Below are 12,393 nucleotides of genomic sequence, written 5' to 3'. Positions count from 1 at the left end.
CAGTCAAGAAACGCATGCGGAGTTTCTCACAAACGTTTGTCGCATTCTGCGCTTTCGAGGCTCATTGCGTCACCGACAAACTATACTGATGGACAAACTCTTAGCGGTGAATACCCTCAACGTCGGTGTCACTCTGGATACTCGTACAGACCCAATAGATCTAATGCCAGTATTTCAGCATCACACTTTCATTCAGGAGCCAGAATGCTTAGTCGGAAGATGTGTGATTTGCGTTAGACGTAGTGAAAGGCCCTCAGCGCAAACGCGTCTGGGCCGATACCCGTCACGCGCTCCACCCTTTTTTGCGAACACATACCGCATAACCTGTGGGCTTTTTGATAGCGCTAATAGTTACTCGCACTTGCGTTTCTGTATTCCCCGCCTGCGCTCAAACTCTTCTCTTTCCAAATCTCCACAACCCCCGCTGCGTCCAGCAACAAGTCGTCAATCTCTCATAATTCCACCTTCACCAGTGATACTGCTAGACACGGCCTCTACTAGCGCACTCTGCGACACCTTTGCGCTTCAGCGACAATACCAGCGTCTGCTATTGTGCAGCGCTGCGACTGAGCGCCAAGGCGTAAACACTCCAATTCACTTCGAAGTCACAGCCTCGCGTTATACGATATAATCGCACGGTACAGTTCTACTTCTTTTTTAAACCATCCTTTCCACCTCAAGTGCAGAACTTCCGACTCACGGCACTGAACAGTCAACCTTTACCTCAACGATACCAAACGATCCACCTTTACCCGACGATACCAAGCAGCCCACCTTTACCCCAACATACACCATGAGCGACAGAGCCAGTCAAGCGAAAGAACGCCAGAACTATGCGCGGAGAACAGTTGATCTCGTGATTGAGTGTCGCAACAAGGTCCCCAGCGACTGTCCCGAGCAGACGCTCATCCTGTCAGACGCGGCTCTCCGTGCGTATGTCAGAGGACTCGAGAAGTCAACATGGGACAATAGGACGGATGTAACAGACTATCACCAAGTGTGCTCAGAGTTCATTGAGAGGCTTGAGATAATTCGTGACGATCTTCCAGCCGACTGGCGGGAGTTCTCAGAGCTACTAAGAGACGCTACAAAGTACCCGGAAGGCGTTACACCCAACACCACTCCCGCTCGTCCGCTGCCACCTCAGACGGACCTTGCCTTGGAGTCTGTCACTGTAGAACCCGTCCAGAAAGATAACGAGATTCCCGAGGTTGTCGTCTCGCCACCCGACGATGCTTCCCCGTTGCAGCTTCCTGGTATAGCTATGAGCTTTCCAGCGGTATCAGCAGTAGTAAACCCCTTCGTCGGCCCCGATGGTGCGTCCATATTCAACAAGGTTGATACAGAGGCGAAGCCTGCAGACAAGCCTTTCCCGTCCATTGAAGCCAAGGTACCAGAAAGAAAGCTGGCACCTCTGAAAAAAGGGTCGCGCTCCAAGAAGCCTAATGGCGAGTTGGCGCCTGGCGGTCTTGATACAAGCCCAATTACTGCTGCCGCACCCGTGGAGAAGACAATGCCGCCAGTCACAGCACCGAAACTCGTCTTTGACTTTGGTGCTTCCTCAACATCGTTCGCAGCTCCTTCAACACTAGAGCCTAGCTTATCGGCCGAGCCAAAGGAGAAGAGATTACGACACACTTCGACTCCCTCACCATCATCACCCAGTTTCATCAGCAAAGATGGTTCCCCTCCCAAGATCGTTTCGTCACTGGCGGTCTCTCTAGACTCCGTCCCATCGAAGTCCACATCCACTCAGACTGACCTGGCGCCCTCTCCCAACAAGGGTCAGCTGGAGATGATCTTGAGCATTCTGGAGGAAGAGAGGACTGCGCGTATCAAGGCTGATACGAAAGTCGAGGAGCTGATGGGGGCCATGAGCCGTCTACAAGCCAAGGTTGATCGACTGGTGGAAGAGGCTGAAGCAAGCCGGGCGGAGACATTGGCTTCCATCAAATCAAACGCGAAGCCTCAAGAGCCTGTGAAGCCTACAATGCATGCATCTGGGTCCAAATCCCGCATCAAGGGCGACCCCGAGGGCGGCAAGAGCGTGGCGCCAAAGCGCAAGTCCACTAACGAGATCGTGAGGGACCTCAGGAAGGAGTTTCCTCCTGAGACGTTCCACGTCGTCTTCAAGCAGCTGAAGCACGGCTCTCTGCGCCTTTCTGGGCTTCGGAAAGCCCAGCCTGACATCCTTCAGGCGCAGATCGAGAAGGTGCTGTGCGCCTTCAAGGTGCCAGCACCTCAGCGAAAGAAGCATGCGTCAATGGTGATCGATTTGGCTAATTTCGGAAATGGCCTTACTCGCAACGACAAGCGATACCTTCCTGTCGACACCAAGGTTAGGGACGCGGCCATCAGATTTGCGGATGAAAAGCTGGCCAACCACCTCTTCAACGACAAGAAATGGTTGTGCTTCCGCTGCGTTTCTGAGCAGCATAGGTGCATGCAGGGGTACATGGGTGGACGTGTGGTCTTGTAGATAGCGGATTGTGGAGTTTACGTGGGCGGCGTGAGGTATATAGAGGCACTAAATGTAAGACCTGCAGAATGCAATCAATACCCTCACGTTGACATCAACCGTTGCAACGTAATGTCTCTTCCACAGTGCCATGACACGACATCACCAAGCCTTTCAAAATCCAACGCATGAAGCACAGTAGTAACACGAAACATCACCCAGCCAGTCAAAAGTCAACGTTTGAAACAAGTTAACAAGCACATTGAAGTAACTCTATATGGTATCTGCCCTGTCCATCCCATTCTTCCTTCCCTTCCTTAGATATTTCATTCCAAACCCCATCATTACATCAATCGCGTCGCAACCAAATGGCAACATGAAAAAAGAGGTGCGGGGGTATTAGGTGCATGTGCATGCAAGCAAAGATAGTTGAAACTCTCAACAAAGACACTAAACTACGTTGCGGCGAAACAGCGACAACAAACAAGGTGGGAAAAAAGGCAAGTCGCTGCATATATGGGTATATCCTCATCCCATCCCGCTGGAAACACTGTTGTATACGTAAGGAGAAAGGAAACGGTAAAGGAAAAACAAGTGGCAAGCGCTGATGAAGCGTCTTGTGTGTGGGTACTATCTCCGTTGAGGTGTCGTGTAGCTCGCTTCGTCGAGGGGTGCAGGGCGGAGCCAGGACCCAGGGACGAACAGCGAGGTTCGGAGTCACCTGTTGCGGTGCTTTATTTGTTTGTTTCTAAGGAGAGTGTGCGTGGTCGGACCAGCCGAGGGTGCAAAAGGTGGTATTATGTGCGTGTATGCGCGGTGGAGAGAGTGCTGAATCAGAGTTATCCCCAGTTGGAATCGTCGCCCCAGGTTCCGCCCATATCGCGGTGCGAGACGATGCTGTGCTGGGAGATATTGCTTGGGCGCCGTCTCATGATGAGACGGGAGAAGCGGTTTTGGTGCTCGTCTTTGGGTGGTGGCGGCGGTGGCTGTTCGAGTTGAACGCCGCGGTGGCTCGAGTTGTTCGAAATATTAATTAGTCTGGGGACATAGCGACGAGAGGTTGGCGTGCTGGGCGCCTGTTGCTGTTGTTGTTGTTGGTGCTGCTGCTGTTGCTGCTGCAAGAAGTTTGGTGGGAGGCTTTGGCGGGGGTAGTGCGCAAAGTTGGAGTACTGCGATGTGGGTACAGAGACCATCTCCTTGGGTTGCTGGTAGTCCATGTATGGCGCTGGTTGTTGGTAGCTGAGCAGGTCGGGAGTCGAAGCGAAGCCGGCGTTTGGCCAGCTTTGCTGCTGTGGCTGAAAGCTTTGCGCCATCGGTTGCGAAAAGTCCGTTGGCATCGACGTCATGGTGGTATCGAAAGCACCGAAGCCACCCATGGCGGTTGCCGCGCTCATGCTGTGGTGCATGTCCTGGCTGACCGGCCATTGTGATTGTTGCATATCTTGATGATGCATCTGTGGGGGCTCCACAGAGTCAATGTCCATCATCATATGCTCAGACGGCAGACCGTGGGAGCTGTGGAGCCTGTTATCGGACGGTAGGCCGTGGGAGCTATGCAACCTGTTGTCCGTCATGAAGTCATTCGACTCCAACTTGAACTCCACGATTTCGCCTTGGCTGTTGTCGAGGGACTCCGGAGCTTCGGGCGTGAGTTCAGTCGTGGGTTCGACGACGTCCTTAACCTCGATTTCGGCCAAGTCGTAGGTGTCCTGCACCAACTTCTCAATGTCGAAAACGCGTGTATCCCATTTGGTCTCGAGCTTATACCGTAAGCGGTTGCACTTCTTAGACTCCCACGCCAGCGACGGCCAGTTTGATTCGTCGCCATGGCGATCGAGCATCATTTGGTTCCATGCGCTGGCGAGTTCGGGTTGCTTCAGCAGACCGAGGATGACGTTGGTGAAGTTCCACTTGGATCCGCCCTTCTCTTCAAAGTGAAGAGCGATGTGTTCGCATCTTTCCTCCCAGGTGGTTAGAAGAGAAGCGCAGAAACCACAGCCCCAGGCGTCCTTGTCGTGCATGACGATCTCGTACTTCTTGACGCATGGCGATGCTTTCCTGCTCGTGGGTTGACCGCTTTCCCTCGGTTGCTTGCAGTGTTCACAGCCCTGTGAAATGTTAGCCTCTAATCTAGATGAAGGGTAATTCTGACGTACGTGTAGCTTGGTGTGATGCTCACGGAACCGCTTGCCAGCATGGAAGATCTGCTCGCAGTCGGGACATCTCCAGGTAAGTCGCTGCTCGTGGAACTCTTCCTCGTGCGACTTCCAGTATGGCTTCGACTTGAGAGCCTTGTCGCAAAATGTGCAGGCAAAGTTCTTGGGCGCGGGCGTCGATGTGGTGGAGATTGTGGAGAGACGAGATGATGCGGTCGACAGGCGCGAGGATGCGGCACTGTAGTGTGTAAAGGACGAGTCGGTAGACGCGATGGACGAGCGCGGGTCCGAGAGCATGCTGGGTACTCTGCTGGATGGTACACTCAGGTATGATGACGCGCGGCTTCCGACGGTCGACATGGACGATCGGTCGGCGCCCGACCGACGCATACCATCTGGATACGCGTGAGCATACAACGCGCCGCCAGGGCTGAACGTTGACTGACCTCCATTGCGCGCAACGGAAAGTAGCTGGAGGATCTGCTGGTCATCAAGATGCTTCAGCGCATTGACATGGTCAAAGAGCTGAGGTGCCAACTGGTTCTGGCCAGAGTGACGGGGGGAAGAAGTGACACTCTCGGTCACGCTGCTCAAGGGCGTGGAGCTTTGTAGACTGCGCCGCGCGCGCTTGAACGAGTTGCTCTGCTGAGGGGTGCTGAATTGGTAGAGTTGAGCGTCGTCGGCCTCCATGTTATCTCGATGTATGCGCAATCGCCAGTATCATGCCGGAGATTGGTGGTTCACGGTCCGTCTTGGGCGGGCAGAGCTGTGGTTACTATGTAGGGAGGGCGAGTGCGCGCGAAATGGAAGCGTTCGAGAAGCTTTTGACGGTATACGGATGGGTATAAGCTCAGTTCTTAGGCCGCCAGGAAGACATTGATCGTCCAATTTCCGGGCGGAGACGGACGGCTCTTGTTTAGAAGAGCAACATCCGTGGTCTGTTTCACGGGTTTCAAGAGGGCACTAAGAGGCTGCCTTGGCATGCAGGCACCCAGGCATGCATGCCTCCACACCTGTCTGGTACTAGAGCAAGTGACTATTGCACGGAGAGTTTCCGGCGCTGCAGCAACTCCCTCTAGTGATCAATATTGTCCATGGTGATCTCTCCTTCCGCGATCTCAAATTCTGAACGCGTCGAGCCTCACGATGCTCTAAGGGAGATCGCCGCGCCGGCGCTGCAGGGACCCCCAGCGCTACTAACCTAGGGCCGCATTCTCAGGGGTAATTCAGCAGACCACATGAAACGTGCATCTGCTCGCCATCTGAAAGCTGTCGTACCGCTCCACCTCACTGTCGAACGCGTAAAAGGTATCTGGAGCCGTCGCTTGCATCAGACGTGACATAATCCCAACTCCTCACCCCCACCATCTACGATCCATCGCGCTGTAAGAGAAGTTCGCACTCGGCCATTGGCCCGAAATTCGTCGCAGTATGCGTTCCTGCAAAAGTGCCGTTCTGGTGGCAGTGCTCAAAGAAGTAGGGTGGCCCTGTAAGACACATCGAACAACCAACACTAAAAAGCCAGCCTGAGGCGTTTCGCAGTCAGTTCCGTGAGCAACAACAGGTACTATCGCGATGGCCGCATCGGTAGTTCCGTTGCTACAGCACATCGCGTTCGTTTCGGCGGAAAGCCACCAATGGCGCGTTACGCGTGGTAGCGTGTTAGGCGCTTGTTGCTCACGTCTGTCGTCATCTTTCAGACGCATGTGGACGCGAGATAAGGCAAGGAGTTCTGCAGATCCCGCATAACGTCGAATGATCGCTCCAGCCATGCTCGCGAGCAGTCAAAGTGAAAGTGGCCCTTGCAAGATCTGCTTGGCTGGCAACGGTCTTTCTCTGGGGTACGCGTTACCGACGAAGGAACGGGTGCTATTTTTGGCGGAGCACCATGGTCCGATCGCAACAGGTAAGACGCCTGTAAAACGTCGACCTTCCCTCCTGCTATGACCACCACCTTGCATAAGTCGAAACGCGCCCGCTGTAGAGAGGACTGGCCACCAGTATGATCATCGTGAGTATGAGCTGACCAAGCGGGTGTTCTGCGGCGCAGCTGCCTGTGCGTGCCCAAGGTATCCATCGAGGCTGTGTGCCAGAGTTCATGCAAAACAACTCCTACACCCCGTGAACTTACACCTGCATCAAATTCGAAATCCAGGAGGCTAAGAACCTAGTTGCACGTCTGATTCACGCGCAGAGTCCTTTGTAAGCGACGATGATTCGGCTTCCATGAAACGTGATCAGGCCTCCATCGTGTTTACGCCAAATCGCAGCCTCAACAAAGGAGATAGTCAAATTGCATGGAAGTCTGCATTCATGCTGATCGTGTGTTATGTGGCGGAGCAAACTCCTGCAGTGGGTCGGCTACTGCTTGGTCAGAGAAGAGGCATAGGGCTGACGCATTCGCACTCGTATGGACATATGATGTCGACGTGCCCAATCAGTCCGCGACACGCCGTCCCGTTGGTTTCTTGCTAACAGAGACGGACTATCACGGTTAGGACAGCGCGATCGAAATCTTGGCTAAATGGATAAACAGAAGTGGTCGGGATGTGGTGGTATCGAATCAAGAAATTCATCTCTTTCGGAGCGCAACCCATGTATCTTGCTCACACAACACACGCGACGACAGTGTCATGTGGGATGGTGGAGGACTTTCTGGCCGAGAACTCAGCGAGGCTTGTGAGTGGCGGGTCACGCGGATAAAGGAAAGCGAGCTGTCTGAAATGAAGCATGTCCTGCTGGTATTCCGGTAGAAGTCGCCAACTGCGACGTTGTCTCAGACGATGCGATGTATCGTGATGTGGAGCGATCTGGTGGTGGAGAGAAAAAGGAATGGTGGCACTTAAGCCACATTTGGCAAGCGCGAGAAGTCGCGTCGTAAGTCGCGTGTCGCGACGTCCAGAATCACGCGTAGTCCAAGCTTGCTCCAACCACGACACTTCCCCGCCATGTGCATGTGCAATTGAACGTATCCAGCCTTGCAAAATTATTACGTCTTTCGATATACATCTTCAGCACTTGCATTACGCGTTTAATACCCCTCCATTTAGGTTTCCTGGTCTACCCCGTCGACGAAGACTTCACGCGGCCTCTACCTACAACCACCATCACATATCAGAACATACGAACCGCCAGCGCCTCTTAACACCCATTTCTACGACCCCAATCTAGGGACTTCAGCATACACCATGACACCAGCACCAACGTCCCCAACACGCGCGGCAGACGCGTCCGCGAAGCCTCGGCCAAAGCTGCTAGCAGCTCTGCGCAAAACCGTGGACTCTTCAGATAGCGAAGCCGGATCTGATAGTGAAGCGTCTGCATCTGAGAATGACACAGCACCCACATTCAGCGCAAAGCCTTCAACAACAACACGTGGGGAGCCGGCGACAACGCAGGTTGACGAGGAAGACGAGAGCGATGGAGAAGACGCATACGAACTCATGAAGAAGAGGCTCGCTGCCAACAAGAGCTCATCGACAGCACAATCGGCCGCGCCGCAACAAGCACAGCAGGAAGCACCCATTGTTGCTACCATCGAAAGTAGCGAAGATGAGGACGCAATGCCTGTACGAGCGAATGCCCGCAAACCAGCCACAACCCGGACGAAGACTGCAAGCCCTCGAGCATCCGCATCGCCAAGCGTACGATCACGACCATCTTCCCCAGGCCTCTTCGTGACTCCGGGTCCATCACCGGCTAAGAAGCCATCACGGCGATCAGCGAATGCCGGCTCAGACTCCGACGAGTCTTCGCGGCCCATCCATACTACCGACCTGCAAGAGCGGGTACGACGCATTCGAGAGGAAAGGTTGGCGAAACAGCGAGAGGAGGAAGCGCAGCAGGCACAATCTAAGAAGCTCGCACGACGGCTAGCAGATCAGGGCTCTGGCAGCGAGTCGGATGGCGAGAGCGGCAGGCGGCTTACACAACAAGCGAAGCCAACCCGCAAAGCTGGAAAGAAGGCCCTGGAGGCAATGGCTCGCGACCAGCAGCGCATAAGCCGTAACATGCAGCTTACCCACCAAGCCAAGACAAAGAAGCGCTTCACAACCCAGGATCTGTTCAAGAAGTTCAACTACCAAGCGCCCAACGCCGAAGTCGTACCTCTCCCAACGCCAGAGGCCAGCTCGGCCCTTACATCGTCTGATGCAGAGGCAAACCAAATACAGGACACGCCGCCGACGAGTCCCCAAAGACAAAATGCTACGGAGGAAAAGGGTGCTTCCGTAGATCAACAAACATCTACCACGGCGCCCGAAAGCAACATTCAGCCACCCGAGCCCGCGAGAGTGGACAAGGGCAAAGGGCGAGCACCCGAGTTCCAACACTTGCCGGTACATCCTTGGATGAAGCAGGCAGATCCAGTCACTGTGCATACAGCGGCAGTGGAAACCAAAAAGACCTCCGACAACGATATGGTGGAACTTTCGGACTCGGACGATGATGCAAAGGTGGAACAGCCCAAGAGCCGATTCCCCGTCTTTGACCGGTTACCCACAAAGAAGGATAACGAGGCAGGGTCATTCGTACATCTACGTGCTCTCGCTCAGTTGACCAAGTCGCCACCAAAGGGCAAGAAGGGACAGAAGATAGTGACTCGTGGTGAGATGGAATTCGCCCTAGCTCAGAAGGCTCGCCAACAGACTGCGAAAGCCAAAGAGGAGAGAATAGCCGACTTGATCAAGCGAGGTCACAACCCTGAGACTGAAGAGGAGAGGGAGAAGCGCCAAGAGGAGATCGACGACATGGTCGCAATGCTCGAGAAGCAAAGGCAGGAGGACCTTGAACTAGCCAAGATGGAGAGGAAGGAGGCGAAGAAAAACGGCGAGACCATCGATGACCTTCCCTCCAGCGATGATGAAGACGGCGACTATGTCGGCAGCGGCGAGGAGGACGCCAACCAAGAAGAGGACGATGATCAAGAAGAAGCCGAGGTTGTTCTATCAGGCTCAGAAGACGAGCAGATGGAAGACGACGCTGAAGACAATCCTCTCATCGACGGAATGGCTGACGAGGACGACGAGCCAGAGCAGACAGTGCAAGCCCAGAACGTCAACGAGGATGTCGATATGGAAGACGAAGATGCCGTCGCTCCTGTTCGAAGGCAAACTATCAACCGTGCCCGCAACCGAGTCGTTGACGATGACGACGATGATGATGCAGAGGCTCCTAGGCCTGCCACACCCACTCAACCAGCAACTCAAACCGACACAATGGCCGCCTTTGGGTTCGGCAACGCCAACACCGGCATAGGCCTCACACAGATGTTCGCAGGCACCATGGCCGAGTTGGAGTCTGACTCCCAACCTGCTGCCGCCGTCAACACCGAACAAGACTCTCTAGAGTTCCTGCGAAACCTGCCCGATACCCAACCCGCAGCAAACTTTAGCCAGGCTTCGGAGTTTGTAGTCCCCAACAGCCAGACTTTCATGTCGCCACAGAAGCAAACACAGACTGGCGACGAGTCTCAATTCAGCATGGGGATCAGCCAAGTCGTCAGGACTTCCCCCATGTTCTCGCGGACCCAGGTCGAGGACTTTGAACCAACACAGGATGCAGGCTTCTCCTTCTCTCGGTCGCCAGCAGGCCTTGCCCCGCCACCATCAACGACCGATACCGTCATGGTGCTCATTGCCGAGTCGCCAATCAAGCAGAAAGGCAAGCTTCAGCGTGGACGGCGAGAGGCTGCTGTTGAGCTCTCTGACGTTGAAGACGACTCGATCGATGCTGAGGAAGAGAGCGAGGACGACATCCAACGCCCTCCTAAGCTCAGCAAAGATGCTTTCATGAAGTTGCAGCAAGCGGCTAAGAAGGCCAAGGCAGCTGAAGAATTCGACAAGAAGAAGAGCATGGCGAGAGAAGCCGTCATGGAACAAGCCGAGGAGTCTGAGGACGAATACGCCGGGCTTGGAGGAGCTAGTGATGATGAGGAAGGCGAGGAAGACGAAGATCTCAAGGACATGATCGACCACAACGACGTTAAAGTCAACGAGCGCCAGATTGCTGCTTTCTACGCGTAAGTTCAACTCCCATCTTCGTGTCATGTCAATACTAATCCAACGCAGTGACAAGACCAAGAAGGATGACGAAAAGCATCTCGCCGAGCTCTACAAGAAGATGCAAAGGAAGGGTGGCCTTCGCAGAGGTGGTGGCGGCTATGACGGCTTCGACATGTCTGACTCTGAAGACGAGGCCGAGTTGCGCCAGCGCAAGAAGCGCGCTGCATTCCAGAAGCAAACCAACGCTTTGTTGCAGGACCAGAAGGTCAAGGCACTCGCCGACGACGAAAAGAAGAAGGCGTTCTTCAAGACACTGGCCGACTTCGACGACGAAGGCGAGTACGACTATCTCAACATGCCCGAGAAGGAGCCGGACATGAACGACTTGCAGTCACAGTCGCAAGAGGAAGTGCAAGGCGACGTCATCGCCGTCCCAGACTCCCAGGCCGCCTCCCAAAACCTATCAGCACCAAACAGCCCACTCAAGCGCAAGTCCCAAGACTCCCAGAAGGAGAACCGCCCACCTCCACACATGCGCCGCACAACAGCATCTGAAAGCCTCGCGCGCAAGCCCCTCACGGCCGACGACGTCAGAGACTCCATCTCAGAGCTCATCGAAGACACGCGCATCGTAATCCCAGACTCGCAGCTCTCGGACGCAGAAGACGACCACGAACCCGCCTTCGTCTCCGCAGCGCGCAAACCCATCATCGACCGCCTGACTCTAAGCCGGCAATCCACAGTCGAAGAGTCTGTAAGCGCAGACACCAATCTCGCTTTCCATGCTCCATCGCGCGGGGCTGCGACACCAGGGTTCCGCGTTCCGTCGCTCATACGCCAGGCAACTAGTAATCTGTCTGTCAGTAGCGAGCGGTCCGCGGGTAGCAGTGCGCCAAAGGAGAGTGGAGTGAGGAGAGGTGGTACTGGACGGAGCAACATCCATGCTCAGGCAAGGGAGGCGGAGCGGAGGGCGTTGCTGGAGAAGAAAGAGGGCAAGAGGAAGGAGGCGTTGAGGAAGAAGGTTGAGGGTGGGAGAAAGCAGGGTATGCGGAGTGTGCTTAGTGATCTTGGTGGTGGGTTTGAGTAGGTGCTGCGAAGATGGGTTTTTCCAGCATGTACGCGCGTGGTGTTGGGTGTTATGTAGTGCGCTAGATAGGTATTACTTCGCTGTAGCTTTTTCTTTATACAATGATGCAACTACTTATCTACCATTTCTAAACTTACCTCCACCGCCCATCCCTACTCTCCTCCTTTGACGCCCTCGCACGCACAACGCACCTTCAATTTCTAACTGCTTACCTCTTGCATCCTGAACTGAGTGAGTTCAACCGCTCACACACTAGTTATGCATTATTGAAGAAAGTGTCGCCCTCAGTACTACATACAACATGCAAAAAAAAAAACAGCAAAAAAAACAGATCAATGGAACAGGCCCCTGCCTCCGCCAGTTCGATGATTCACTCTCAAACGTTACTCGAGCACATCCAACCAAGGGACGTCTCCCTTGGTCGGACACACTCAGGTGCCATATACCCGCTAAGCAAGCCTAGCAGGTACATGATACCCGACGCCCCTTATGGGGATGAATCTCCCATCCGTTATGTGTCTGTGAGAGGGATCGAACCTCTAACCTAACCCGAGTTGGGTCGGTTGGCAAGTCGTTTGTGTTGTGCCGGACACTTGTTTTGATGGAAAATAGTCAAAGTAAGTGGTATATATTAGGAGAGAGAGCGGGGATGGATAGAGGTTAAAGTAAATAGGGTGAGTGGGTGGTGGG

The 12,393-nt window shown here is 54.2% G+C and overlaps 3 protein-coding genes across 3 annotated transcripts; 2 read left to right on the top strand and 1 right to left on the bottom strand.

Annotated features, from left to right (window-relative positions):
- Nucleotides 1–793: 793 nt before the first annotated feature.
- Nucleotides 794–2,479, top strand: J4E84_006554 (uncharacterized protein; the record flags this gene model as incomplete). Its single annotated transcript, XM_049389143.1, has 1 exon — nucleotides 794–2,479. The coding sequence occupies one exon, from the start codon at nucleotides 794–796 to the stop codon at nucleotides 2,477–2,479; it is 1,686 nt and encodes a 561-aa protein (XP_049243417.1).
- Nucleotides 2,480–3,297: 818 nt separating this feature from the next.
- Nucleotides 3,298–5,304, bottom strand: J4E84_006553 (uncharacterized protein; the record flags this gene model as incomplete). Its single annotated transcript, XM_049389142.1, has 2 exons — nucleotides 3,298–4,566; nucleotides 4,615–5,304. 2 exons carry the CDS (start codon nucleotides 5,302–5,304, stop codon nucleotides 3,298–3,300), a joined length of 1,959 nt encoding a protein of 652 aa, XP_049243416.1.
- A 2,258-nt stretch (nucleotides 5,305–7,562) lies between these two features.
- Nucleotides 7,563–10,637, top strand: J4E84_006552 (uncharacterized protein; the record flags this gene model as incomplete). The annotated part of the gene is made up of 2 exons (XM_049389141.1): nucleotides 7,563–7,570; nucleotides 7,733–10,637. 2 exons carry the CDS (start codon nucleotides 7,563–7,565, stop codon nucleotides 10,635–10,637), a joined length of 2,913 nt encoding a protein of 970 aa, XP_049243415.1.
- Nucleotides 10,638–12,393: the final 1,756 nt, after the last annotated feature.

Source organism: Alternaria hordeiaustralica (genome assembly GCF_023758085.1).
Source record: "Alternaria hordeiaustralica strain BMP 2776 chromosome Unknown scaffold_12, whole genome shotgun sequence".
Lineage (NCBI taxonomy): Eukaryota > Fungi > Ascomycota > Dothideomycetes > Pleosporales > Pleosporaceae > Alternaria > Alternaria hordeiaustralica.
The sequence above is the reverse complement of the archived record's forward strand: the minus strand, read 5'-3'. Positions and strand labels throughout refer to the sequence as shown.